The sequence below is a fragment of the Drosophila yakuba genome, chromosome 3L (genome assembly GCF_016746365.2).
Source record: "Drosophila yakuba strain Tai18E2 chromosome 3L, Prin_Dyak_Tai18E2_2.1, whole genome shotgun sequence".
Lineage (NCBI taxonomy): Eukaryota > Metazoa > Arthropoda > Insecta > Diptera > Drosophilidae > Drosophila > Drosophila yakuba.
The window spans coordinates 3,567,728-3,593,774 of record NC_052529.2 but is presented as its reverse complement, the minus strand read 5'-3'; the positions used below and the strand labels follow the sequence as shown (position 1 = coordinate 3,593,774).

At 44.6% G+C, this 26,047-nt stretch overlaps 3 protein-coding genes across 4 annotated transcripts; 2 read left to right on the top strand and 1 right to left on the bottom strand.

The window, feature by feature from the left end:
- The first annotated feature begins 1,469 nt into the window (after positions 1–1,469).
- Positions 1,470–21,135, top strand: LOC6532725 (titin). Of its 2 annotated transcripts, none has more exons than XM_039373954.1 (7): positions 1,470–1,492; positions 4,687–4,958; positions 9,030–9,201; positions 9,733–9,864; positions 15,955–19,940; positions 20,002–20,551; positions 20,623–21,135. In XM_039373954.1, the coding sequence occupies exons 2-7, from the start codon at positions 4,863–4,865 to the stop codon at positions 20,691–20,693; spliced, it is 5,007 nt and encodes a 1,668-aa protein (XP_039229888.1). In that variant the 5' UTR covers positions 1,470–1,492; positions 4,687–4,862; the 3' UTR covers positions 20,694–21,135. The 2 variants fall into 2 exon arrangements, with proteins under 2 accessions (XP_039229888.1, XP_002093467.1); XM_002093431.4 differs by lacking the exon at positions 1,470–1,492 and adding an exon at positions 2,305–2,480.
- A 764-nt stretch (positions 21,136–21,899) lies between these two features.
- Positions 21,900–22,733, top strand: LOC6532724 (serine protease 1). The gene has a single exon (XM_002093430.3). The coding sequence runs from the start codon at positions 21,911–21,913 to the stop codon at positions 22,691–22,693; it is 783 nt and encodes a 260-aa protein (XP_002093466.1). The 5' UTR covers positions 21,900–21,910; the 3' UTR covers positions 22,694–22,733.
- A 629-nt stretch (positions 22,734–23,362) lies between these two features.
- On the bottom strand, positions 23,363–24,218 carry LOC6532723 (serine protease 1). The gene has a single exon (XM_002093429.3). The coding sequence runs from the start codon at positions 24,193–24,195 to the stop codon at positions 23,401–23,403; it is 795 nt and encodes a 264-aa protein (XP_002093465.1). The 5' UTR covers positions 24,196–24,218; the 3' UTR covers positions 23,363–23,400.
- Between the last annotated feature and the right edge of the window lie 1,829 nt (positions 24,219–26,047).

The following is a 26,047-nucleotide window of genomic DNA, read 5'->3' as shown; positions in this document are numbered from 1 at the left end:
AGTGTTTTGGCTTTTGCTAAGAGGATTACCAAATGGTTTCAGTAAACAATCTTACGGTTTCTTCTTGAAAAAGAAAGGTAGCATTTTTGTATTCAAATTTAAGTTTAAGATTTTTAATATGTAAAATAAATTCTTATTTAATTCTTCTTATAAAGTTGGTATTTCATAAATTTTATGCTATTTTCAGAGTTATTAATTGCTACTAAACTAAACCTTTTCACTATACATTTCTATTATTCTTCATTTTATATAAGATATGCCTAAATCTTTCCAACTTTCTTTAGTTCAGCCTAGTTCCATTATATTCCTGTTCATAAGCATTTTGAAGGGTTCAATCCTCTCACATTTCCTCGATCTTGATCGATTGATTCCATCGACTCTGATTCCATTGCCCCCACCCGAAAGTGAGAAATCAGAATTAAGCAAGTAACCGTGGACAATCAGCGTCAATTATGGCTATGTTCCTAACCATATACATATACATATATATATATATGTACATATATGGCCATTATATGCGATTTCGATTCGGGACAATCAACTCTTTTTTCGTGGAGGAGGGTGCTCCGCTTCCGGTGCTTGAAATAAATCTTCAAATTAAGATGCTGTCTTCCAGAAAATGCTCGAAAATCGAAGCAATTTTTTGTAGTTTTCGCCGAGAATGAGCGAAACAAAGCGGGCAGATATAAAATTGAATGTGAAATCAAAAACGATCAAAAGCGCTTTGAAGTGACCACTTGGCACAATATGCGATGTCTACACCCGACTTGAGTTCAGTCAGTTCTTGGCGAGTGCGTGGGTGGTTTAAAAAGTTCTACCCATATAGTATTTAATAAGTTTCAAAATTTTATTCATTTCATTTTGTATGTTATATTTGACAAAACTCATTTGTGTAGAGAAACTTAAATTTGGCACTGCACATTTCATAACTTTGCGTACTGCCCTCTGGATAATCTGAAAATCTGACAGCGAAAAACAGTTTGTTTAAAATGAACTCAAATGCGAAAATTACACCCCAAGCGACCAATTTAAAACCATTAAATTATAATTTTAAATTTTAAAGAGCTCGAACGACTTAAAGGGAGGGCAGCCGTGGCATTATTCAATTAGGGAAGACGCATTTGTATAGTTTTTGGACTCCCAGCCAAATGGAGTGCGTTGGATCCGACCACGATCATCCCCATTCCCATTCCCATTTCCATCCTCACCTCCACCTCCACTTTTCACTTGGAAGATTGTTCTTAACGTTTCGCAAGTCGATTTCAGTTGCTTCACTTGCCTCATTGCGATTGCAACACGGGTTCAACTTCAAGTGACGGAAGTGGAAAAACAAAAATCAACTACAGTTGGGCCTACCTACAGTGTACTTTCCTCAAACATCATATTCATTAATATCAAAGAAAAGACACATTAAAACTGGTGACTTTCTAAGATTTTTAAGATTGAAGAGCAGCATTAGGAAATTTCAAACAAATTTAATACAAATTTTTAGGTTTGTTGTTTTAAGATACATTTTCAAGATATTTAGGCTTAAATATAAGTGAAATTTAACCACTTAACGTAATATGCTGTAACAGTTTAATAACTTGATAAATTTGGATTGTTACTTTGTATATACATTTTATAAATTACGTATCAAAATATGATTTTCAAAGGTTTATCCTTATTGAAATCGTGTGACTAGGCCCATTTGATCCATGGATGTGGCACTGTAAGATGAAGCGGTTAATTTCGAACTGAATGCAGCTGCCGGGCAGCAACAAGTGGCGATTTCGGCGTGTAGGTGTACAAACGCTACGCCGTTTATCTCTCTTAATCTGTGCGTTCGCACTCTCTCGCACCTGACACTCATAATTAAAGAAACAAATAAAGCAGCGCGTTTGCTGCTGCTGCTGCGCCTGTGCAGCGGTCACATTTGCATAGCAGCAGCAGCAACATCACTCGCAACAGCCGCACAGCAACACAGCAGCAGCAACAGCAAACCGCAGCAGCAGCAGCAAACACCAACAACAGCAACAACAGCAACAACAGCAAACAGCAGCAACAGCAACCATGTGAGTCCAAGAGCTCGGCACTTGTCGTGTCTTCAAAAGCTTCGCTGCCTTGACTTTGACTTTGGCCAAAAGCTCTCTTTTCAGCCAAGAGTTCGCCTCGTGTTGCTGCTGTTGCTGTTGTTGCTGCTGATGTTGCTGTTGTTGCTGCTGTTGCTGCTGTTGCTGCTGCTGCTGCCGCTGATGTTGCTGCTGCGGCGCGACTGCGACCGCGGCTGCTTGTCTTGGTTCTTTAAGTCCGTGGCTGGCTGGCTCCTCTTCAGTTCGTTGCTGACCATCGTTACGTGCGGACGTGCCCAGCTCAGCTCAGCTCATCTTCGTGTGATGTGGCTGCACTTTGCACACTAAACTGAAAACGTTTTCCAAAACTCAATATACCAAAAGTGCCGCGACGCGTGTGACAAACGAAAATCCAGTAATAGAAAAACGGTAGCTAAAACCATGGTTTATGAATTTATGAAACAAGCGAGCGGCAAAAAAAAAAAGAAAAAGAAAGGAGGAAATAATACTAATAATAATAATGATCGAGGGATATTTTTTGGAATTGGACTAAGGCGCGGCCATCGGGCCAACTGTGTGTAATTTCAGTCAGTTTCTTGCGGACAGACACACTCGCCAGGAAAACAAACAAACAAACAAACCAAACTAACCAACCAACCAGCCAACCAGCCAACCAGCCAACCAACCAACGAACCAAGCAACAAACAAACAGCGAGCGTCCAGATAGACAAACATACATGGGAAGGCAGTCAAGTGAAGACAGTGCAGCGTTCTCCTGTCCAGTTTGCTGCAGATGCGGTTGCAGATGCAGTGAGATGCAGTGGCATTGGCAGTGGCACCAGCACCAGAACACACAGCCGAACCAAACAGATGCAGATGCACCCAAAGCCAGTCCAGCATCAGCTCGGTTCTGGCTTTAGCTTTAACTTTAACTTTGGCTTGGGCACCAACTCCAGCTTCAGCTCCAACTCCAGCTCCAGCTCCACTGGCACATGTGCTGGTGGTGGAGTCGCCATATTGGGTGCATAACGGTGCCAGAATCGCGCTGCTCTTTGCTTTTTGCTTTTGCTGTTTGAGTGTCTCTCGGCCAGCTTCTTAGCCAGGCTGTTGCATTTGGCTCTCGGTGCACCACACCACACCGTCTTATGCCATCGCATCGCATCGCATTGATGACGACCCAGCGACCGATAGAGCAAGCGCAAAAACCGCAAACTAAAAATGCTGATCCCCTTCGCTCTTCAGCGGTCGCCAGCCCAACACTTTGCACATGCTGATCGATTGCGGAAGATCTCCGCCATCTCCAGTTCCATTTGCATCTCCATCTGCATCTCCATCTGCATCTATATATGCATCGGCATCTCCAAGGCTGACTGGGTCACACAATTGAGCCGGCCAGTTGTCCAGACACTCCCACAAACGCCGCCCTAAACCAAATGCAAATCTTCAGTACCAATAACTTAGTCAGGTTTTTGCTTGGTTAAATTTCACATCTATTTCTGAAATTGAAAGAATGGAATGTATCTTATAGTTGTGTGAATATGGTTCCAGTTTTTCCTAAAATATGAAGAATTCCCCTTTTATTAAAAACATACCAAAGCATTTTTCAGAAAGACTAAAAGTCTGATGAAGCCTGTTATCCTTATCCATGCAAAATAGAAAAATAGCCTCATTTTAAATTTTTAAAGTTAACCTAACGTTTTTCTCTGTGCAGCGACTAGTTCTCAGGCCAGCTCACCTTAGACCAATTTAAATCGAACTCTTAGGCCCTGCCTCATTGTCAGCTCCATTTTCCCTTCCATTTTTCACATTTTTTATTAAGTTATAAAATGCTGGAGTTAGTAGATGTTTTATATAGGCAGAGCTCGGTTTTTTTTTTTTTGTCATGTTCTTCTCAGCCGCCTAACGGTAATGCCCTAGAGCGCCACATTCTCAGACCCGGTCTTTCAGTCTTCCAGTCTTCCAGTCTCGAACTCGGCGGCCCAGACTCATGCATTGCAATAAAATGAAATTTTATAACAGCGGCGAACAGATACAACGACGAACAGATACAACAAAAACGTTACCCGAATTCCAAAAAAAAAATATATATTAAAAGAAACTGAGCGGGAAAGAGGGGCAAAGAGACAGGCAAAGGTCGTCACAGCAAGTGAAAATAGCAAAAACCGAAGAAAAAACACAAAAAAAAACAAAAGACAGCGGTCGAGAGAAATAAACGAAATAAGTTTTAGGGCCTAGTGGCCCAAACAAGAGCTAGGTGGTTCAGGTGTTAATTTCCCATTTTCGGGTTTTCTTCGCTTGACGCGCAAGTTCGCTGCCTAAGTCTTTCGTTTTAAAGTGGAGCGACTGCGCGCACCGCTCGAATGCCCATTGAATGCGAATGAGGGGCGTGTGAGCCGCAAGCCGGCCGGTTCAACTGCAAAATAATAAAACAGAAATTATTATTATTATTATTTCCCTCTTTTTTTTGGTACTTTTTTGTTGCTTGTTAGTGGGGCGCATTTCCTTTACCCCAAAATGAAAAAAAAAAAAAAATAGAAAGAAATAAAGGAGAAGAAACCTTTTCGTTCCGTTTTTGACCCTCAAAGTTCAGAGTTTAAGTCAAGCCTCCCCTCACCAAACTGACTCCTTTCCACAGCGAAAAACATATATTTACGACTGCAACAAGAGGAATACCAGCTACAGGAAAATAACCCATGAAAAGCGGCCGATAAATCGAAAAACAAAAAGAAAAAACACACAAAAGGAGGGAAAAGCGAGAAAAGCCTTCCCAGGGAGATCCAAAGCAGCTTCTTTGGAGATTCAGAAGCGGCAATGACGGCGACTGCGAGGCAGTCAGCAACATCGAGAAAGCAACCTGCGATCGCAATGCTCAATGGAAACGCTTTTACGGTTAAGCGGCTCTTAGCGGTAAGTCAACTCATCTGAAGCCAAAAAAAAAAAAATCCAAAAAAAAATAACTAACGACGAAACATCAAATTGCACTCCCCCATACAAAAGTCATCATTTGGGGCGTTGCCAATTCAAATTGCTCCACAAAAAGTTTGTCACCTGGTCAGTGCCTAGGTCCATTGTTAAGCCATTTTTTCGCTTTCTCAAACAAAAGATTCATTTTTTGGCACAATTTTTGGTTTTTTTTCATCGCGTGGGCACTTCAATCGTGGGCCGCTGCTCCGCAAGATATTTTTTCTCCACCTCGTGTGGTGGTAAAGAGCTGTGAAGTCGGCCATTGGGTCAAATTGTTGCTGATAGATGGATAGGCAGGCGTCGAAGATCATGATGATGTCGGTTCTGTTCGGTTGGGGGTCGCCACTTCACCGACTGAGTAATGTGGGCAAATTAATCTAATAAAAGGTGGGAGTCTTCGTCTTGCCTTTTGCTCCACTGGACCAAACTTCATTCCGAGAGAAAAAAAAAACTAAGAAAAAGAAAACTCAAAGCTCAAGAGTGGGCATTAGGTTTAGTGAATTATTTGCTTCATAAAATTTCATTGCCCGGCACTTAATCATTATTACTGCGGGAAGAGTCATTATGGGTGTACTATGGGAACTAGTTTTTCTATTAATAAACAATTCTATTGAATTTCCTGGCTATTTTCGGATTGCGGGAAAGGTGCAGACGAAATACAACGGAAATTCGCTGAGCTTGCAAGAAAGCAACGTAAAGTTAAAGGGTTTTTCTTATCTGTTAATTTATTAAAGTTATATTAAAGTTTCAAGATAAGCTAATCTCTCGTATTTGCTAATTTTCTTTAACTTTTTCTCCAATTAAATTAAAAGAATACCCTTCATTTGTTAACCAAGACCCATTTGTAATTTGATTGTTTTTGAATTTTTTGCATATTTACTGGCACTTCCTTATAAAAGGTTCTTATAAAAGGTTCATTTCAATTTAATCCCTGATTTGTAATTGAATAAGATTTTCCCATGCGATGCACAATCTATTCATGGTGCTAAATCAATGGAATCTGTTTGGTAGAAAGCAATCGGCCAAGGGCTCCTCAACTGCAGCACTTGAGAGAAAATTTCCTTCCAGCACTTTTTTTTCACTCCAGCCAAGACTAACAAACAATTTATCCGTTTCGATGTTGTTTGTTATTATGGTTCGCTGCTGCCCTCGGCCTGCCCATTCAACCCATTTCGAGCCAAGTGCATTAAGTCTTGGGCCAGAGGAGCTAGAAGAGCCAGAGGAGCCAGAAGAGCCAGAGGAGCCAGAAGAGCCAGAGAAGCCACTAGATGGCCAGAAGGCCCAGTAGTAGTTGGCCAGAAAGAGCCGCTGCATCTGGGCGCTCCACCTGCATTCGGACCGGCCAAAGGTCACCAGACGGTCTGGCGCCCGACGATCATTAAAAGAGTACGAAAGTAATTTGTAAAACACGAAAACTTATCTACTCGTTTTTTTTCGCTGCTGCTGCTGCTGCTGAGGCGAGCTTTTCTTGCTGTTCTTTTACGATTCTAAATTACAATCACTGCAGAAACAAAAAAATATGCCACTGCAACGGGTCTTCATTAGCGCAGACTGGTCGTAAACCCAAAAAAAAAAAAAAACAAATTCCACACAAAAAATAGGCAGCAAAATAAATAAGCCAAGTCAGTACGCCGCATGTGATGAATGGGGTTTTGGCAGCTTGGACCTTAAAGACCGCACCTTTTGGCCACGGAGATGAATGGCCTGGCGGAGGATTACAAATGGCTAGGTGGACATGGCTTGACGGTTATTAGCAATTCGCCTGCAGATCTTTGTTTCATTTGGGCAAGATGATAATAATGGGGGCCAATAACGAAAGTAACTACCGAGTTATTGGGTCAAATCGAAACAAACACAACAAGCACACTTGGCTATAGTGGTCAACACATTCTCTTTATTCGAAAGCCTCTCGAAAGCGTAATTAAACAATTTCTTCTCTGTTTATTGACATTTTATTGATGCCGCCGCGCTCGAGTGGTTTCATTTCTGGTTCTGCGGTTGTTTGTGATTCCAATTCCTATTCGGATACAGATACTTTTTTCCCCATTCCGCGCACTTGTTTGTATTGTTGCTCCCATTGAGCGATACTCCTCGGATTTTCAATGGGTCTTGTGGAGTGCTGCAAGTGTTGTTTTGAATAGAGCAGCGGCGAATGAGTGGCGAATTGATCTCGAGACTCGAGGAAAACACCTCTTATTGGGGATTATGTGGTGTAGTTTATTTATTTATTATTATTGAGGGAAACCAAGGAGTAGTGTTAATGGTTTTCTATTCAATAAACCCCATAAGGAATTATCATAATAGTCAAATTAATGTTTGGGGGAAAGCTATTGATATGGGTGTTCTTATAGAAAATCAAAATCATTTAGGACATGAGATTTTTATGAATAAACTTATATCAATACTTTAAATGTTGTAGTATTTCTTTGTAGACAAACACTTTGCGCTTTTTCAGAACCAGAAACATTTGAAGATCACTTGCAGATGAAATCCATTTGTCTACAAAACTTGTAGTTATTTTCGCGGATTTCTTAGCAACAATTTCACATTACCATTTATCACAATTACGAATAGCTAACAAAGTTGCATTTCGCCAAACGATCCTAACTGTGATTATAATGTCTCAACTTGTTCAAAATGCCAAGGAGTTGCGTGTCTGTGGAATTTGAAGCCAAAACGCGCAGAGCTCTTACCAATTAAACGAAACGAAACCGGGGAATTCCCCTTCCGCGAAAGCTAACTGGCTAACTTTATGTAATCATTGGATTTAATGTGTTAACAAATTTAAGCAGAAAATCAGAGAACCAAAGGTGGGGGAGTTCGTGGTACCGTTTGGCAGTATGCAAAACCAAAAACCCAGAACGAGAAAGAACCTCTTGAAAGATACCCAGTTACCTAACTCTAACAAGTATCTGTATCTGTTTTGGTTTTGGTTTCGGTTAGATAATGGCGGTTTCAGGGGCCGGGCTTGTAATTAATGGCGTGTGGCGCTCATTCGCGATGAGCAGAAAGTACATTGCACCCTGCGATGGCCACAAAATTCAGCTTATTTATTAGCCAGTTCTAACTGCAAAAAAAAAAAAAAGAAATATAAAAAAAAGAGGAGCGAGAATGGAGCCCAAAAACACACATGAGGTGTGGCACCCTTGTTTGTTTCTCTCTTACTTTGTGTTTTAGAATTATAGATCTTGGGCTATGCCACCAGCCCGCCTTCGCGGATGGGCGTGGCACGGTGCTCAGGCAACTGTTAATTTTGTTTTACAACTCCGGCTGGAGTATCTCTGTAGCATCTGATATAACGTTAACTGTGTGTCTGCGTCACAACAAAAGCACAGCTCGCTGGTGCCGCAGATACCAGATACAAGATACTTTTACACACATCGCACTTCATTCATAAAGCTAAGAAGTGGAGGAGAAATGTAAGAAGAAACCGCAGCTCGTATGATCTGCTACGATTAACTACGGATTTTACGGCTCTTTCGTCGGACATTTGGCCCACAGGTAATTGCGTGTAGTCGGGCAATTTGTTCGGCACTCCAAAACCAGACTTGGTCAAGACTTGGTCATGCCGGCCAATTTGTTGGCTCATTTCGGATGATTTCGGTTTCGGATGGTGCTCCATCTATGCCCGACTTAATCACGGTCTATGCAAAGCTGGGCACCTAATTGAAAGAATTAAGTGATGTAATAAATAACAGATCACAGATCTAAGGCGATTGCATATAGTTCAGGTCGTTAAGTCATTTCTGGCCACGCTGATTGTAGCTTCTTATAAGAAGGTAATCATACAGCATTCCTTGGAAATACATAGGTGTTATGTGAGCTAACTGGGCCACTTGCAAATTTCAGATGTAGCTAATCGTTAGTAAAATAAATATAAGAGCAGCTGATTTAACTGGATCTTTTCTAATGTCAAACTAAATGGTAGAGCTATAGACTTCCATATCATCATCCCATCCTCATTACAGTTTATCTTGTTAACTTGAACTGGACTAATTTGTGGAATCCTTTCAGCTGCTGATCATCTTCACAGTCGTGGACGCGAGTCGATCCCTGGAGCTGGGCGACAAGTGCCAGCATGACATGGACTGCACGGATTTCATCAAGGGCAGCAGCTGCTCCGCCCTCGGATACTGCGAGTGCGCCCCCTACTTTGTCCAGTTGGATTCCAAGCGCTGTTTGTCATGTAAGTAGGCAAAGTCAATCTTTGGCTAACCCCAAAGTGGGCGTACAGAATGTTTGTCGGGCAAACAATGGGGCGGTGATGTGTGTGTGTGTTTGTCCACAGAAGAACCGTTAGATGCACTCTGCACACTGCGACTTTCTTTACACAGAGAAAACAATTCTAACGATTTCCTGACTCAAAATTAGTAATGCAAATCGTGTGAGATGTCTGGAATGCATGATGTTCAAGTTGTATTCTAAGCACTTCGTACTTCTCAGCTAAAAATTAAGTGTTATTCATGGAACGTATTAAGATTGGTTTTAGTAGCACACTAAAACAAATCAAACTCTTCGGCTTTTCGTGTGGCATTTGCCATAGGTTATTCCATAGAAATAACTTGGAATTTTCTCCCAAATGAGGCGTTTAAATATAATTTAAAGCTTTCATGTCTTCTGCAGGCATCATTATATATTACCAAGAAACGTTTCCATTCAATACAGATGTTAAAACTAGACTTTGGTGAATTTTTAATGATATTTCTGTATTTTGCAGCCCAACTCCTTGGCGGCGACTGCCAGCTGAGCGAGCAGTGCTCCATGAAGGTGGCCAATAGCAGTTGTCTGGAGGGGGCATGCCGCTGCGTCGAGGGATTCCTGCAGTTCCGCAAGCACACCTGTCTGGGACGTAAGTATCAGCCGACTGCTGGCCAGCTATTGTGGCCCTAATCCTCACCAGATTGCCCGGGACTACTTACTCACATACCACCATACCACATAGATAATATAATTAACTGTTTGGCATGCGGTCTTTTGGTGTATTGCAATAAACGGACAGCCGGGCAGCCGACTAATAATCCCCATCTCTGATTGCTTATCATTTCTCCTATGCCTATGTGTCCCTGGAATGTCACGCAATGCCCAGCATATATGTAGTACTTATACGAGTATATATACATAGAGCATGGTGTATACACTACCATTTCCTATTTCTTGGCACTTGACACTGGCAATTAACACGGCCATAACACTGAAGAATGGCTGTGTAACAATAACAATAACAATAACGATGAAAATGCCCCCGACCAAACAAGACAATCGTGTCACTAATTATACGCATAATTGGTTAATCTTCCAAGAACTGGCCAACAGCCAGTGGTGGAAACCCAGACACCACCAACCACCAACTGCAGATCGTTGAACGTGAAAAGCCTTAAACGTTAAACCTTAAATGTAAAATGTAAATGTTTGACTTCGATCTCTCTTAGCCAAGTGTTTGGGTTTCTGTTTGCGCACTGCGATGTGTTAAAGATACATTTTCAGATTCTTGGCCCCCGTCCAAGATGCAACTGAAATCGCCTAGGGCTCTGGGCAGCGAATATAAACAAGTGACTCATATGGCACACTTGGGAATAAATCATTGGCATGTGACTCATCTAGTGAATAACGCATTAGTAGGGACAAAAAGTCAAGTTGCTATCAAATTTATGGAGAAAAGATTAATGAGGTTTAGAGCAATGCTATTTTCTTTGAGTTACTATCGTTAAAAGTTTTAGTCACTGTTGGATTATTTATTTTTAATTGCTTGCTAGCTTGGATAAACCCATTCCTTTTATTGCTCTAGTTTACGGAAGAAAGAAAATTCAAATTCTTTTACTTCTTTAAGTTCTGATTCAGACCTCAGATTCATTACAAACTTTATTTTAAAAATCTGTAGCTTTAGTTACAACTTTACTTTATTTAAAAACCCTGATGCTTTAGTTAAAACTTTGTCCTAGTAATTGAATAAAAACAGTGACTGAGAATTAAAGCGCAGTAATAATGATCGTAGGGACTGGGAACTGCTGCCATCCCTGCACTGATTGCAATCTAGTTTGAATGCGGTTCACTTCCTTTTGGCACATTGGCGCCAAGTGGCGTTAATCTGATTAGAATGTTGACTAGAATCGAGAGGCCATATGGCGGGGTTATCCCCTTTTCCCCTCCTCTGCTCCTTTTGAGTTTGAACACGCCAAAAGCAGAGCAATGAGGCACGATCGTGGACCTGGAGGCACTGCATCTGGCGCAGTTCGTGTCATTGCCATTCACCTGATGTTGCAGAGTAGGCCTCCCCTCACTTCTCTGGTGGCTGACTTAATTATATAGCATAAGAACTCTACATAAATACTTTTAAATGTGGAGAAGGGGGCGTGGCAGGACAGCTGGTAGCGAGTGGTCTTGGTATTTAATTAGGCGTAATTTTAATGACAAAGACTGAAGTTGGTCAGTTGTGTGTAGAATGAGCTAAAGGTACACGAAGCTAAATGTAGAGGATATCTTTCATAAATTGATATTAGGTTTTTACTTTGAAGATAAACACCAGTAAGTAGAACTCTTTGAAGTTATAAGATCGGCAAAAGTTGGCGATAAAGACTAATGGCATATTTGCCTCTCTCAATTGTTTCGTGTGTAGCGGGGAATTTGTGGCAAGTGCAAGAAGTGGCAAGCCAGTCATTTATGAGATACTTTCACCAAAAACACAATAAAAGAAAGAGGAGGCCGGAGAATTCGAGAGAGAGATAGAGAGGAGTGAACCTTTCACCAGAGACATCCTGCCAGGGCAGCCTTTTCTGTCTCTTTAAAGCCAAGAGTTCCCCTTTTGATTTGTATCTTTGGCTACTTTACATGGCTAATTGCCTCGACTCGTAATTAAATTGCACTGATTAGCCGCCAATGCAAAAAAAAAAAAAATAAAGAAAAGAAAGTTCAGGAAAGTCCAATTAGTTCTCAGCTGGAAAGAGATGGAGAAAAAATCTATATATATATATAAATCTTAAGAGGAGGACAAACTTATCGGTGGAATTCCCGGGTGAAAGAGAAGCCAAAAAACTTTTGTATGCAGTTGACAAAAATGCTGCCACATTTGGGATTGGCCATTCACTTCATCCCATCGCCATGCCGCTCAGCCGTCGGGTCAAGTGAAGCAAGTGGTGTGCCAGATTTTGTTTGGCTTGTCAGGCTTTCCATTTGGCCACTTGTTCCAGTTTCCCATGCACCTTAACCCATCCAATGGGCCCAAGCCCATTCCGGGATTGGCTCATTCGGTTACCCGTTTTTGTGTTTGCTAGCCAGCCGCTCTTAACGAGCCACTACCATCCACCATCCACCATCCACCAACCACCATGCACCACCAACAATGAGCCACTTCCTCCATCTTCATCTCCATCTCCTCCGATCTTTATGAGTTATATATGCACATATGACAACTCCCCCTTCGCATCCCCGTATGGCTCTTTAGTCTACTCTACTCTACTCTCCCCGTTTCTCGGGCAGCAACAAGAAGTATGCCAAATATATATAGAATGGCATGCTATAGTGTGGCATAAGTAGCAAACAGATAATGAACAGATAGTCCAGACACACGGCCAAACAACGGAGGCTGCGACTGTCAGCCAGATCGAGATCTTCTGCATACAAAGTTGCAGGAAAAGTGAACCACTCTGACGTCGCGGATCAGCAGGTGCACTGCGAAATAAAATCACTTGAATAGTGCCAAGAGTTTCAGTATTCTGTGGAAAGAGATCTTACTCAAGAACTAGATCAGAAATGCTCGTTTTTTCTCCTGTTTCTGATGCTCAACTGCAAGTCATTTTACTCCAAAACATCCTACCAACTTTGCTATTATTTTGATTGAATGTAAAAATGTCCTACCAACTTAGCTATTATTATGATTGAATGTAAAAATATCCTACAAAATTTTGCAATTATTTTGATTGAATGTAAAAATATCCTACCTACTTTGCTATTATTTTAATTGAATGTAAAAGCCTTGCAAAAATGGTAAAAACCATTTAGGCCATACATTTGTTTACACGTTCTTAAACGCCTCTTTCAGAGAAATGATGAAAACTGGTTTCTCGTAAAGCTCTGTTTTCCTATACAATGGTATTCAACATGTTTTTGTGCCAGCATTTATGGCATTCCCGACACTCATTATATAAGGCATAGGAAATCTCCTAGTCACTCTCCCCAGCCACTCGGCTCACTTTCTTCCTGCCTCAACACCTTCGCCACACCAAAACAGGGAGAATACTTTCCATTGCGACACCTTGCACCCAAAAACAAAAAAATACAAAAAAAAATAGTTAAAATAGAAAGAAAGAAACGACCAAAAGCAAAAGCCACCGAAAAATTCCATTTCATTTCGCATGACCCACAAAAGCAGCCAGTCAAACTGTGTTAATTTGCGGCTGGAAACAAAAAGACGTGGAAATACGAAACAATCTTTCTTGAATGGCCATTTCAAACTAAATTGCGCCAAATGCCAAATTGCATGCAAATTATGTGGAACACTCGACTTCCGTAAGAAGACAATAATAATAGCCAAAAAAACAAAAAAAAAGACTTCATATTTACCAGTACCATTCATTTCCACCCAAATGCAAATCGCTGCTATTAATTAAAACATTTTTTTTTTTTGTTTTTGAGAACTCAAACTTTTTGCGTGGCAATTGCAATTGGCGATTGCGCCTAATGAAAGTCGACAGCATAAGTAGACTTATTATAGCCGCAGGAATGCCGCTTCAGATTGAGATACATTTGTATCTCAGTATCTGTGCGTGCCAGGCGGTTGACACAGTTTTTTTTTAATTCCGGCCACCGGCGGCGACTCAAACCAAACACAATAAAGCCGAGGAAGCAGCGATTTCGATGGAAATTATTGTTTATGATGCCTAGCTTCCCCGTCGTGCCAAGCCGAAGATCTCGAAGATCCCAGATCCATTGGCCAATTTTCACACGCGTCGCGGAGATCTCGCAGAGCGGCTTTAGCCGTAATCGAAGTGGGTTAGGTTAGCAGTGGCAGTCGTGCAGCGATTCGCATGCTTGCAACCTGTCACACCAGCTGCCCCAAAAAGGGGCGGGGCCAGCGCTAAGTGGCTGTGGTTGTGGCCATGGCCATGGCATTGGCCCCCCAGCCTATCGATCATCGTTTTTGGTGGCCAGATCAGAGGCGTCGCCTCCTGCCCAAGATGGAACAATGCGGCTGCACATGGGAAATACACACAGCTTAAATCTTGTGCCACTTTGCAAATGTATTAATATCTTTTCATATTTTAGGAGTACATTCAGTTAAGGATTTCTTAGTGCAAAGTCATGTCACATCTAATTACTAAGATAGTTGACAGCTCAATAGATAAAGATATTTTTTTTCGTGTGTGACCGCTTCTAATGCTGTTATATAAAAGTGAAAGATGGGGCCAACAGCTTGGGGTCTGCAGTGAAAACCCCCCTTTTGGATTCCTCCAGCTCCCCGTTTGATTCCATATTGGTGTCAAACTGCGGCAAGACACGTTTGAGTTACTCGCATTTGGAATGGCAATGGCAATGGCAGTGGCAGTGGCACTAGAAATGGCAGAGCGCAGATCTCAGATCTCAGAGCGCAGTGTCAGTGTCAGGCGGTGCATTCGTTAAGTATACGCCACGTTGGCCGTATGCCTTTTATGCGCCTTGGAGCCACCGCTCTCAACCGGTTCCCCAATGGCCAATGCCAATGCCAAAGTCAGAGCCAAAGTCAGAGCCTTTTGTGAGTTTGCCGACAAATGTCGGATTTTGTGTGGCCGAAATTCCCGGGAGTAATCGTAAAGGGTATAGCGATTTATGATCTTGCTCGGATTCCCATCGAATTGAATGGCCAACTGGGGGATAGTGGAAATGAAAATGGAAATGGAAATGGAAATGGATCTCCTTGGCGAGACACTGCCCAAAGGGCAACTGCAGGTGGCTGCAGTTTTGGCCAGTGAAATGGTAAATGGCATGTCGTCAGTTGCTAGTTGCAAGTTGCAAGTTGCTAGCTGCGAGTTGCTAGTTGCAAGTTGCTAGTTGCAAGTTGCTAGCTGGCAAGCCAAAAACGAAACAAGTGAAAACAAGTTGGAGCGGCAGGCCGGAAAGTGGGTCAGAGCTGAGATTCCAGCGGAGGACAGTGGCAGACACGCAGGTGGCTCAGTTGGCTCAGTCTTCGCAGTCTTCGCAGTCTTCATCGGTGCATTCAAGAGTCGCCGTCTCTTTTTAGCCAGCTATCGGCGAGTGGAATGCTGATGAGCAACGGTAATGGGAATGGGCGACGTCACCGACGTTTCAGCGTCAGCGTCATCTTCTGGTTCCCATCTGATCCCCTTCTTAGTCAGTAGTGCAGAGAAAGAAAATATGCTCACTAGTTTGGTTTTATTGTTTCAAAATGTCATTGCAAATCACATTATATTCATATGCATGCATTAACTTAACAACAGTGTTAGCTTGAGAAACATGTAGGTCTTTTCTAAGAAATATTATTTGAATTTTCGAATTTTATTTAGATAGTTAATTTCATTTTTCAATTGTCTATATATTATCAGAGTTTAGGAGTATTTTTTTTTTTACTCTGCACCAATCTCGGCTACTCTTTGCACTTCTCTTTCGGCCATGCGTTGCTGCTGTTGCAGTTGCAGTTGACTTTATTGACGGTTATTAGGCTTGTCGAAGGCGGGCTAATGTTTTGATGTTGGTCTTGTTCTTGTTCTTGTTCTTGTGGCGGCTGCAGCTCCTCCTTGTTCTGGTGTGGCTGCTCATGATGATGATGATGAGATTTTAATATGCATTTGGTGCTTGGAGTTCGGTTTACGGTTAGCTTAATAACATATCCCATCCCCTCCTTTAAAAAAAACCCCACACACACACATACAACACTTCAGAGCCAGTGCAGGAATATATTTAAGTATCTGATGAGAACTTTTCGCGAACGATCTTTATCCCCCATCCGCAGCTGCCCATCCTGGTGCCGTTTGCTACAGCCACGCCCACTGTCAAATGTTCGACACCCGCACCCACTGCGACTTCCTCATCCCGAATCTCTTCGGACGCTGCCAGTGCACCAGTCCGGCCAAAATGGTGGGTGGTCTCTGTGTGGCCCCAGCGGCGGATCAGGAGGATCAGAATCAGGAACAGGCCATCCAGAAGGTGGAGCAGCCAGCCAGCAGTACCACTACCACTAGTACAACGACAACGACAACCACTCCTAGGCCGACAACTAGAACCACGAGAAGAACAACGACGACAACGACCACCACTCCAGCACCACCACCAACAACAACCAGAGGAACAACAACGACCACGACAACTGCTGCTCCCATTCTCCTAGAAGATGAGTTGCCAGCCAGCGTGGAGGAGCAATCACTGGAGGAAGACGATGGTGAGACCACCAAGCTGAGACCCGAGGTCGTTGAGGTTGATAATGGTGAGAAATTGGAGGCTGTGGACCTGGCCCACGAGGAGACCGAACTGACACAGCAGCAAAATCAATTGGAGGAGCAGCAGCATCAGGAGGAGGAACAGAAACATCAAGAGGAGGAGCAGAAACATCAAGAGGAGGAGCAACACAGGGTGGAGCAGCATCAAAACCAAGTGGAGGAGCAGCAGCATCAACAAGTCGTAGCCCAACCAAGTGACACAGAGCTGCCACAATTCTCCCAAGATGCCACCACTGGAGTCCAACAGCTGCTCACGCCCGCCGATGTACCAACCGAGGATGCCATCAATGCGGAGCAGGAAACTGAGGCTGGACCCACCGAGGATTATCCATACAAGATCGACGAGGAGTACACGGAGGAGCACAATGACAAGGCAGAAGCTACAGAAGCTACAGAAGCTCCAGAGCTGACAGTGGATCAACCTGAGCACGAAGAGACCCCTGTGGCACCTGAACTCGTGCCCATCGAAGCGGATGAGGAGGCTGCTGAGGCCTCGGGTGGCGAAGAGATTGCCTCATCGCCCATCGACGATACCATGAAATTCGATTATGAAACCTCAGTGGATGAAGTTGAGCCAGCCAAGCCTGAAGATGAGAAGGAGACAGAGGTGGTACACCCAGCCATTAATGAGGAGGTGGTGCCCATCGACACCGAGAGCGAGACTGATGCAGAGTCTAGCACCGAGCACCAGATCCAGACGCAGCTGCTGCAGGAGGATGGGGAGCCAGAGACATCCCAGACTGTGGCCGATGAAGAACTGATCCCGGTTAATGAAGCCGAAATCGAAAGTGTGACGAAGGCAGCCGACGTGGCTGACGACGAGAAACCGGAGGAGGAAGAGACACCTGAGGATCTGGCATCTGGAGATCATGAGCTGGATGTTGCAGTAGCCAGCCACGACGATGAAGTGGAGCCGCCCAAGCAGGAGGAGCCAACAGAAGCGTTGAAGATCGAACAGCCAGCCCAGGTGGAGAGTGAAAGCCCAGTCGTCGACGAGGTGGGCAAACCAGAGGAGCCGCACACCGAAATGGAAATAGAAAAAGAAATAGAAGAAACGCCAGCGACCGAAGCCGCAGAAGTGGAGCTGCCGGCCACAGAAGCCAAACCAGATGTGGAATCCGAGATCGATCAGGTGGAACAAAGCGCCGACATCAAGCCGACAAGTGGCGAAGATGATTTAAATGAAGCCAATCAATTAAATCAAGACCAAGTCACCGAACCAGCCCCTCTGCAGCTGGAGGAGATCGAAGAAAAACAGCCCGAGCAGGTGGTGGAAATCCATCAAGATGCAGATGAAGCCACAACGGAGAAACCCGACCAAGATCACGACCAGCAGGAGGTGGAGGCAATCACCGAAGCGGAGCACGAACAATTGACATACCCAACAAATGATGATGAATTGGCGCCAGTGGAAATAGAACCAGAGCCGACCACAGAACAACCAGAAGTCGCCGAGAATACCACCGAGCTCCTCGAGCAACAGCAGCAACAGCAGCAGCAGCAGGATGAGGAGGAAATTGAAGAGGCGGCACTGGCACATGGGGAGGAGCAGCAGGTGGAGCCCGAGGAAAATGCAAATGCAATTAAGACGCCCGAAGTGTCGGAAGCAATTGCAGAGCCCCAGGCGGATCTGGAAACCACATCAGCCACCGAGAAAGAGATCGAACCACAGACAGCCGACCATGTCGAGGAGGAGCCAGTGGCGATAACCGAGCGTATTCAAGTGCCAGAGGCAGAAGTCGAGCCAGAAATTGAGCCCACTAATGACGAGGTGTCGCAGGTGGATGCGGATCAGGCCGAGCCAGAGCTGCCAATTAAGAGCGATGATGCCGACATCTCGGTGGAAGCCACCGAGGAACCTGCTCAGACGGAGGTTGCACCCGAAGTGGAAACGGAAACCGAGGCCAGTGAAAGTGCTCAGACATCTCCAGAGATAAGCGTGGAGCAAGATGAAGTGGAGATCGAAAAAAACGAGAATGACAACATTATCCAGGGAGCCGAACCCACTGAAGAAGAGCAACACATCCCGGAACCACAACATGCGCCAGTGGAGGAGGCATCGCCAGTGCAAGAGGAAACCGCAGCTGTTCCCGAGGAACAGGAGCTGGCCAAGCCAGAAGTGGACTACACCAGTGTGGAGCATCTACAGGAACTTTCCCAGCCGGAAGAAACTACAGCTGCTATTGAGGCGCAAGAATTCGACTCTCGCGAATCCACTCTGGCTCCAGAGGCTCCAGAGGCTCCAGAGGCACCAGAGGAACCAGAGGAACCAGAGGCACCAGAGGATCCAGAGACTCCAGAGGAACCAGAGGCACCTGAGACTGCAGATGCACCTATTGCCATTGTGAGCGAGGAACACGATCCCGAACATGATCCCCAGAACTTCCATGAGAGCGAGAGCATTGCCGATATCCTGAGCGACCTGATGTTGGAAGGCGACAGCACGGTGCCCCCAGTTCCATTTGGCCAACAACCCGCGCAAACGGTTCCCATGGTGGAGGCCAATTCGGAGAACGAGGAGGAGCACGCACATGAAGCCATTTCGGATCTTCAGGCTGAAGCCGATGAGACCCAGGATCATGCCGAGCAAGTGCATCCGTCTGGAGAACCAGAAACTGTTATTCCCGAACTGTTTGCAGAGGCAGCTAAGGATGAGGAGGATGCCCCGGAATCTAATGAAGTGAGAACAGAACCACCAATTGCTCTAGAGGAGGAACATCCCATTCCCAGTGAAGAGGAGCACACGCCCGTGGACGAGGAGCACCAGGAACAAGAAGAGGAGCACCAGCAGAATGAAGAGGAACAGCAGCAGGATGATGCGGAAGCCCCAAAGGAAGAGGAACCCCTTAAGGAAGTAGAAACCGAAGCCCTGCCTGCAGAAGCCACCACCGAGAAGTTCCAGGAGCCCGAGCCCGAGGAGGAGCACACCTTGTCGCCCGAGGAACTGCCCTTCGATCTAACCGATCACTCCGTGCCGAACCGCTTCAATGAGCTGGAATCCGAGAGTCTCATCCTGGAAGCCACCACCAGCATCGATGGTCTGCAGGAGCTGGACAACAACCATATTGAGGAAGAGGAGCCCGCCGCTCATGCCATCCCACATGAGGAGGCCACACCCAATCCTGCTGACATTGTCGAAATCACCACCCAGACCATGTTGGGCCTGGCCAGTCGGGTGACCCTAATGGAGCCCGCCGCTCCCGTGGTGACCACGCTGATGCCCCTGATGACCGCCGATGAACCCACTCCGGAACCCGTTGCTCCGGCCGCCATTCCTCCAGCATCTCTGCCTCTCATCAAGCCCGGCACGGAGTTGCGCAAGCGCGTGGACTTGGGTCTGGAAGCCGTTTCCCTGGGATTGGCCTGCAGCAGCGATCGTCAGTGCCAGTTGGCTGATCCCCATACCGTGTGCAATGGACGCGGAGTCTGCGATTGCGCTGCCGGAGATGAGGGAACGCAGTGCAGCGCCGAGAGAACCGGATGCAGTCCGGGCACATTCCAGGTGAGTTATTAAACGGGGATAAAATATAAACATAAATTCTAACTCCAAATTCCCAATTCAGTGCCGCTCGAGTGGCGTGTGCATCTCGTGGTTCTTTGTGTGCGACGGCCGCGCCGACTGCAATGACGCCTCCGACGAGGAGTGCACCCACAATGCCCGCCTCAACCAGACCTGCCCCACGGAATCGTTCCGCTGCCAGCGCAGCGGTCGCTGCATCTCGCGTGCTGCACTGTGCGATGGACGACGGCAGTGTCCACATGGCGAGGACGAGCTGGGCTGCGATGGCAGCCTGAAGGGCGGCAACGCATGTCCACCGCACACCTTCCGCTGCGGCAGCGGCGAGTGCCTGCCGGAGTACGAGTACTGCAATGCGATCGTGTCCTGCAAGGACGGCAGCGACGAGCCGCCGCATCTCTGTGGCTCCCGCGCCCTACCCAATCTCTTCATGCGCCTCATCGAGGCGGGCGGTCTGCTCGGCGGTGGGCGGCGGGAGGCGGACGCCTACTGCCCGCACCGCTGCAGCAACGGACTGTGCCGCTCCACCGCCATCGTCTGCTCTGGACGGGATGGCTGCGGCGATGGCACCGACGAGCAAACCTGCGCCGTGTGCCGTAAGTAACGAAATGGAACTCTTAACACCATATTTACCTTATATTAATCCATTTTTTCATTCATATTTTAGGTTGTCCCGCCCCGACTGCTGCCAGTCTGCCCGCATTCTTGGCCCGGCAACGCCCCATGCCGCTGTGGTAGGAAACTGCACCACCTGCACCACCCAAAACTTTTGCACTCCAACCACTTGCGTTCAGCATTTATCAACAACTGATTGAGTCGCTGTCTTCCGAACCCTTCAACTCTATCGCTTTACCCAATCATATTCGAAACGATTTTTGAGTAGCATTTAAGTGGATATTTAAAAATTATTTATTTATTTATTATGACCTTAGCTGCGCCCTTGCCACGCCCAATTGCCACCTTGCTATCAAAGGGGGTCATCCCGATGCCCTTTGAGCCAGTGATGTTTGTCAATTGAGCCACTGGGCACAACCCTAATCCACATCTAACACCACACGCCACAAAAGACACACTACCACCACCACCAACTACACCACCACCCACACTTCGCCCCCATTTCGACTATTTATTCTACTCATCTAAACCATCGAAACTATTTATTTATACCCACAAACAGACACTGAACAACACTCGATATGGATTCTTCATTTAGCTTAGTTTTATGCAATTTTCTAATTTATTTAAATTATTGGCCAGGCAAACCAGTAACGCAAAACAAAAAACATAACAAAAACCATGAAATGATGCATTTTTATCGATTAATATTTTGTAAATAAGAGTAAACGTGTTCGATGTACATGATAAACGACAATGCCTATAAAGAAAAGACACACATAGGGTAACCAACATAACACAATCCGATCATATCCCCTATATAGTTTATTATATGTATGTACGTACGTGTGGGAGATACTCACACACTTTTCTCAAAGTCAAGACGCATCACAGTAAAACTAAAAAAGAAACAATAATAAAAAACATATTTTTAGAAAACTATTGAAAAATAAAACAAATTGTTTTCATTTGGAGGTTATTTTTGGAATGAATGAAGTGATAAAAAGTCCTGGGGTATTTAACATTTAACAACATAATAAGCATGAGTTGATTTCGCATTAGGTGTGCATTGTTAATTTAATTAACTAGACTGAGAAGTCTATTTCTAGGCTCAACTTCCATAAAATTCCCTAATCAATTGTCATATAGTTATGAGAATGACTTTGAATTTCAAACATTGATTCCACGTACATGGCAAAAAGGTACCGCGATAATTGGGCATTGATTTAGGACAGCTCTCTACACGTAATATCAGTCAATTATCAGTTGCAAATTTTTTGCGCAGCCTGCAGCTATAAAAACCGCGTCGAAACTCCAGCAGACCAAGTTGTTTCTGCAACATGAAGGTGTTCCTAACTATTCTGGCTTTGGCCGTGGCCTCCGCCTCGGCGTACGAGAGCGTCGTCCACCCCAAGGATCTGCCCAAGGTGGCCAAGATCGAGGGTCGCATCACCAACGGCTATCCAGCGGAGGAGGGCAAGGCTCCCTACACCGTGGGTCTGGGCTTCAGCGGCGGCTGGTGGTGCGGTGGCTCCATCATCGCCAACGATTGGGTCCTCACCGCCGAGCACTGCATCGGAGGTGACTCCGTCACTGTCTACTTCGGTGCCACCTGGCGCACCAACGCCCAGTTCACCCACTGGGTTGGCAGCGGCAACTTCATCACCCACGGATCCGCCGACATCGCCCTCATCCGCATCCCCCACGTGGACTTCTGGCACATGGTGAACAAGGTGGAGCTGCCCAGCTACAACGATCGCTACAACGACTACAACGAATGGTGGGCTGTGGCCTGCGGCTGGGGAGGCACCTACGACGGCAGCCCCCTGCCCGACTACATGCAGTGCGTGGATCTCCAGATCATCCACAACTCCGAGTGCGCCAGCTACTACGGAACCGGCACCGTCGGCGACAACATCATCTGCGTCCGCGTGGTCGATGGCAAGGGCACCTGCGGTGGCGACTCCGGCGGTCCTCTGGTCACACACGACGGCAGCAAGCTTGTGGGAGTCACCAACTGGGTGTCTGGAGACGGTTGCCAGGCTGGCCACCCCGCTGGCTTCCAGCGTGTGACCTACCACCTGGACTGGATCCGCGACCACACCGGCATCGCTTACTACTAAGCAACGATTTTCGATTGAATAAAAATATTTGAAGCGCAAATTTGAATTACTTTTTAACTATGGGGTGAATTGGTCCAGGAATTCCCATGAACTAACTATTAAAAGTATTAAGTATTAAAAGTATTAAGTATAAAAATAATAAGTATTAAAAGGATTAAGTGTTGAAAGTATTAAGTATTGAAAGTATAAAGTATTGAAAGTATTAAGTATGAAAGTATTAAGTATTGAAAGTATTAGGTATTTCAAAAAGTAAGGATGGAAGTATGTAGGTATTTCATGTCTAAGCTGTTTCAAATCCAATCAATCATTTAAAAACTTTTTTTAAAACAAACCATTTCTAAAATATTTCATTACTTATTACATAATTGCAAAAAAAATAAAATTTTGTAAATGTGCTAAATATTGGACGTGTTGCTAGATGTAAGAGCTACAAAAATATTATATACAAAATATAATTTATATGACAATATCCCAAGAATTCTCTAATACTTTTAAAAATTCTATAGAATCACATTATAGCTTATGATAAAATATGAACGGCTATGACTGTAGGTCAAACATGTTTCATGTTTGCTTTAAGCCCCTTGTATACCCTGTAAATCTTGTACTTTTATAAATATGATGTTAAAGTTATATTCTGTATTGTTGAAGCATATAAAAAACCAAATGTACGCTTCAGAATATTTTATTTAATCAGATATAGTCGTTTAGTAGTAAGCGATGCCGGTGTGGTCGCGGATCCAGTCCAGGTGGTAGGTCACACGCTGGAAGCCAGCAGGAGCACCCGACTGGCAGCCGGCGGAGGAACCGAAGTTGGTGACTCCCACAAGCTTGGTGCCGTCATGGGTGACCAGGGGACCGCCGGAGTCGCCACCGCAGGTAGACTTGCCGTCGGGAGTCCTGACGCAGATGATGTTGTCGCCGACGGTGCTGGTTCCGTAGTATCCGGAGCACTCGGAGTTGTGGATGATCTGGAGATCGACGCACTGCATGTAGTCGGGCAGGGGGCTGCCGTCGTAGGTGCCTCCCCAGCCGCAGGCCACAGCCCACCACTCGTTGTAGTCGTTGTAGCGATCGTTGTAGCTGGGCAGCTCCACCTTGTTCACCATGTGCCAGAAGTCCACGTGGGGGATGCGGATGAGGGCGATGTCGGCAGATCCGTGCTTGATGAAGTTGCCGTTGCCAACCCAGTGGGTGAACTGGGCGTTGGTGCGCCAGGTGGCTCCGAAGTAGACAGTCACGGAATCGGCATCTCCGATGCAGTGCTCGGCGGTGAGGACCCAATCGTGGGCGATGATGGAGCCACCGCACCACCAGCCGCCGCTGAAGCCCAGACCCACGGTGTAGGGTGCCTTGCCCTCCTCCGCCGGATAGCCGTTGGTGATGCGACCCTGCATGTCCTTGGTGTGGACCGGGGTCATTTTTTCGGTGGCGGCACGGGGCATGGCGGCGCCAGAGGCCGAGGCCACAGCCAAAGCCAGGATAGCAATGAATACTTTCATGTTGATGAAAACGCTTGAACTGTTCCGAGTGGCCGAGGAGTATTTATACCTGAAGCGTATTTGGCTTGGTGGTGGGTCATATAAAATATCTGTACCTACAATCTACCGATAAAGTTATTGGTAATATATATATTTAAAAGTCCAACTTGGCTATAGGTGCTGATGAACCGAGCCAAGTGGAGTGGTCAATGAAAGCCAATAAGATAACAAAGCCGTGAGTCTGCCATTCATTGTAAACTTTAATCACAGCAAAACTATAAGAAATCGTTATCTATATATCTTTACAGGTGATGAATTAATAATATATTAAGGTTGTAAGCATTAAACATATTATTTACTTAATAATAAATTACTAGGAAAGTGTATTGATGAGTTCAAATAGCTGTGCGTAGAACTCATTTTATTTGTAATAGTTTTTAATAGAGAACAAACTACAGAATAGCAAAAATAATTAATTTTTTTTATCATCGGTAATATAAATTTAATGCACAGAAAATGATTTACTTTAATTTACGATTCTTGGGCCATCTTATCTGAACATTCAAAGACAGGCAACATTGATTAGATTTAAATATAATATTTACAATGTTTTTCGGATGTGAATATAAAACAAGTTCAAAGTGTTTTCCCCATTGAGAAGTTCTTAGATTGCTACTTATCATTAGCTTTATATGACACCTGTAAATATTCGCGAAACTCTCAGTAGCTTAAGTGATTGCAATTATAAAAGATTAGATACTAGTTATACTATTTTGACTGTAGTTCTTTGCTTTATTTATATAGATAATTTAAGGATTGCTGATTAAGGTTAATGTGCATTAAATATGTTAGTTTATTAATTATATTATAGTTAATGTGCGCACCCCGCACAACTCAAAAGATGAATAAAAGCTTAAGACTTTGTTGTGCCTTCTTGCTTGTTTTGCTAACGCTTAAAGTGTAACGACCTTGCCGGTGGCAAAACGGAGGCACTTGCCGAAAATTCCACCCACTTGCCGCCCCCTTAAATTAACCGCACAGAACCAACAAGTGGGCGGTGAAAGTGGGGGTGTGGCAGTGGAAGGGAAGAGGCAAATAAAAGGGAGGGCGTGCAAAATACCGACGCAGCACGTGTTAAAAGTAGCCGCCAAACTGCGCAGACGCAGTGAGTGTCAAACTGTGCATCGGGCATTTCGCAAATAAACATTGCATACTTCTAGGCAGCACTCGCGAATGTGCAACGCATGGCGTGTGGCAATTGCCCATGCACTTGGAGAAACCAATTATTAAGTTGAAACTTCGAAACAACTGAATAACAATATTAACGCAAACCTTTTCTTGACATGACATTACTCAAAAACACATCGGTATTTTCTCAGTACATGCAATTGTTCGACATTTATGAAAAGCAAAATATTTTTTTTCAATATTTTATATGTAGCTTGTACCTTACTTGTATTGAATCAGCATTATCTTCATATAAATGTTTGATTGAAGTTCTCAGGAATTGAACGACCCACAAACAAACTCTGAAGATTAATATTCTTATCTAGAATGCGAGTTGACATTTTTAGACATTGATTCCCATCAACAAAACCACTTGTTTGCTGCTAAAAGAAACTTAATTAAATGCAACTTCCGTTCAAAGGCATGTTTAGTATGGATGCTATTTTTTTGCCAATTTCTTGGGTATGCAAAAGAATATAGAAGTTTCCCCCTCGCACTCCCACAAGCTCAGTAATAGGTATCTGATAGCCAAGCAATTGGACTTTACTCCTTTACTCCTGCCAACATTCAAAGACGACAAGTTCCTTTCCTTCCTCTGTTCAGCATTTAAAAGGTACATTTATAATTTTATGAAAGATCATTAAAC

Bases quoted from the DNA above. Each gene is read 5' to 3' on its own strand.
- LOC6532725 (XM_039373954.1), top strand. From the start codon at position 4,863: ATGACGGCGACTGCGAGGCAGTCAGCAACATCGAGAAAGCAACCTGCG. The intron at 4,959-9,029 runs GTAAGTCAACTC...GAATCCTTTCAG, and splicing joins CGGTTAAGCGGCTCTTAGCG to CTGCTGATCATCTTCACAGT. The intron at 20,552-20,622 runs GTAAGTAACGAA...TTCATATTTTAG, and splicing joins GCAAACCTGCGCCGTGTGCC to GTTGTCCCGCCCCGACTGCT.
- LOC6532724 (XM_002093430.3), top strand. From the start codon at position 21,911: ATGAAGGTGTTCCTAACTATTCTGGCTTTGGCCGTGGCCTCCGCCTCG.
- LOC6532723 (XM_002093429.3), bottom strand. From the start codon at position 24,195: ATGAAAGTATTCATTGCTATCCTGGCTTTGGCTGTGGCCTCGGCCTCT.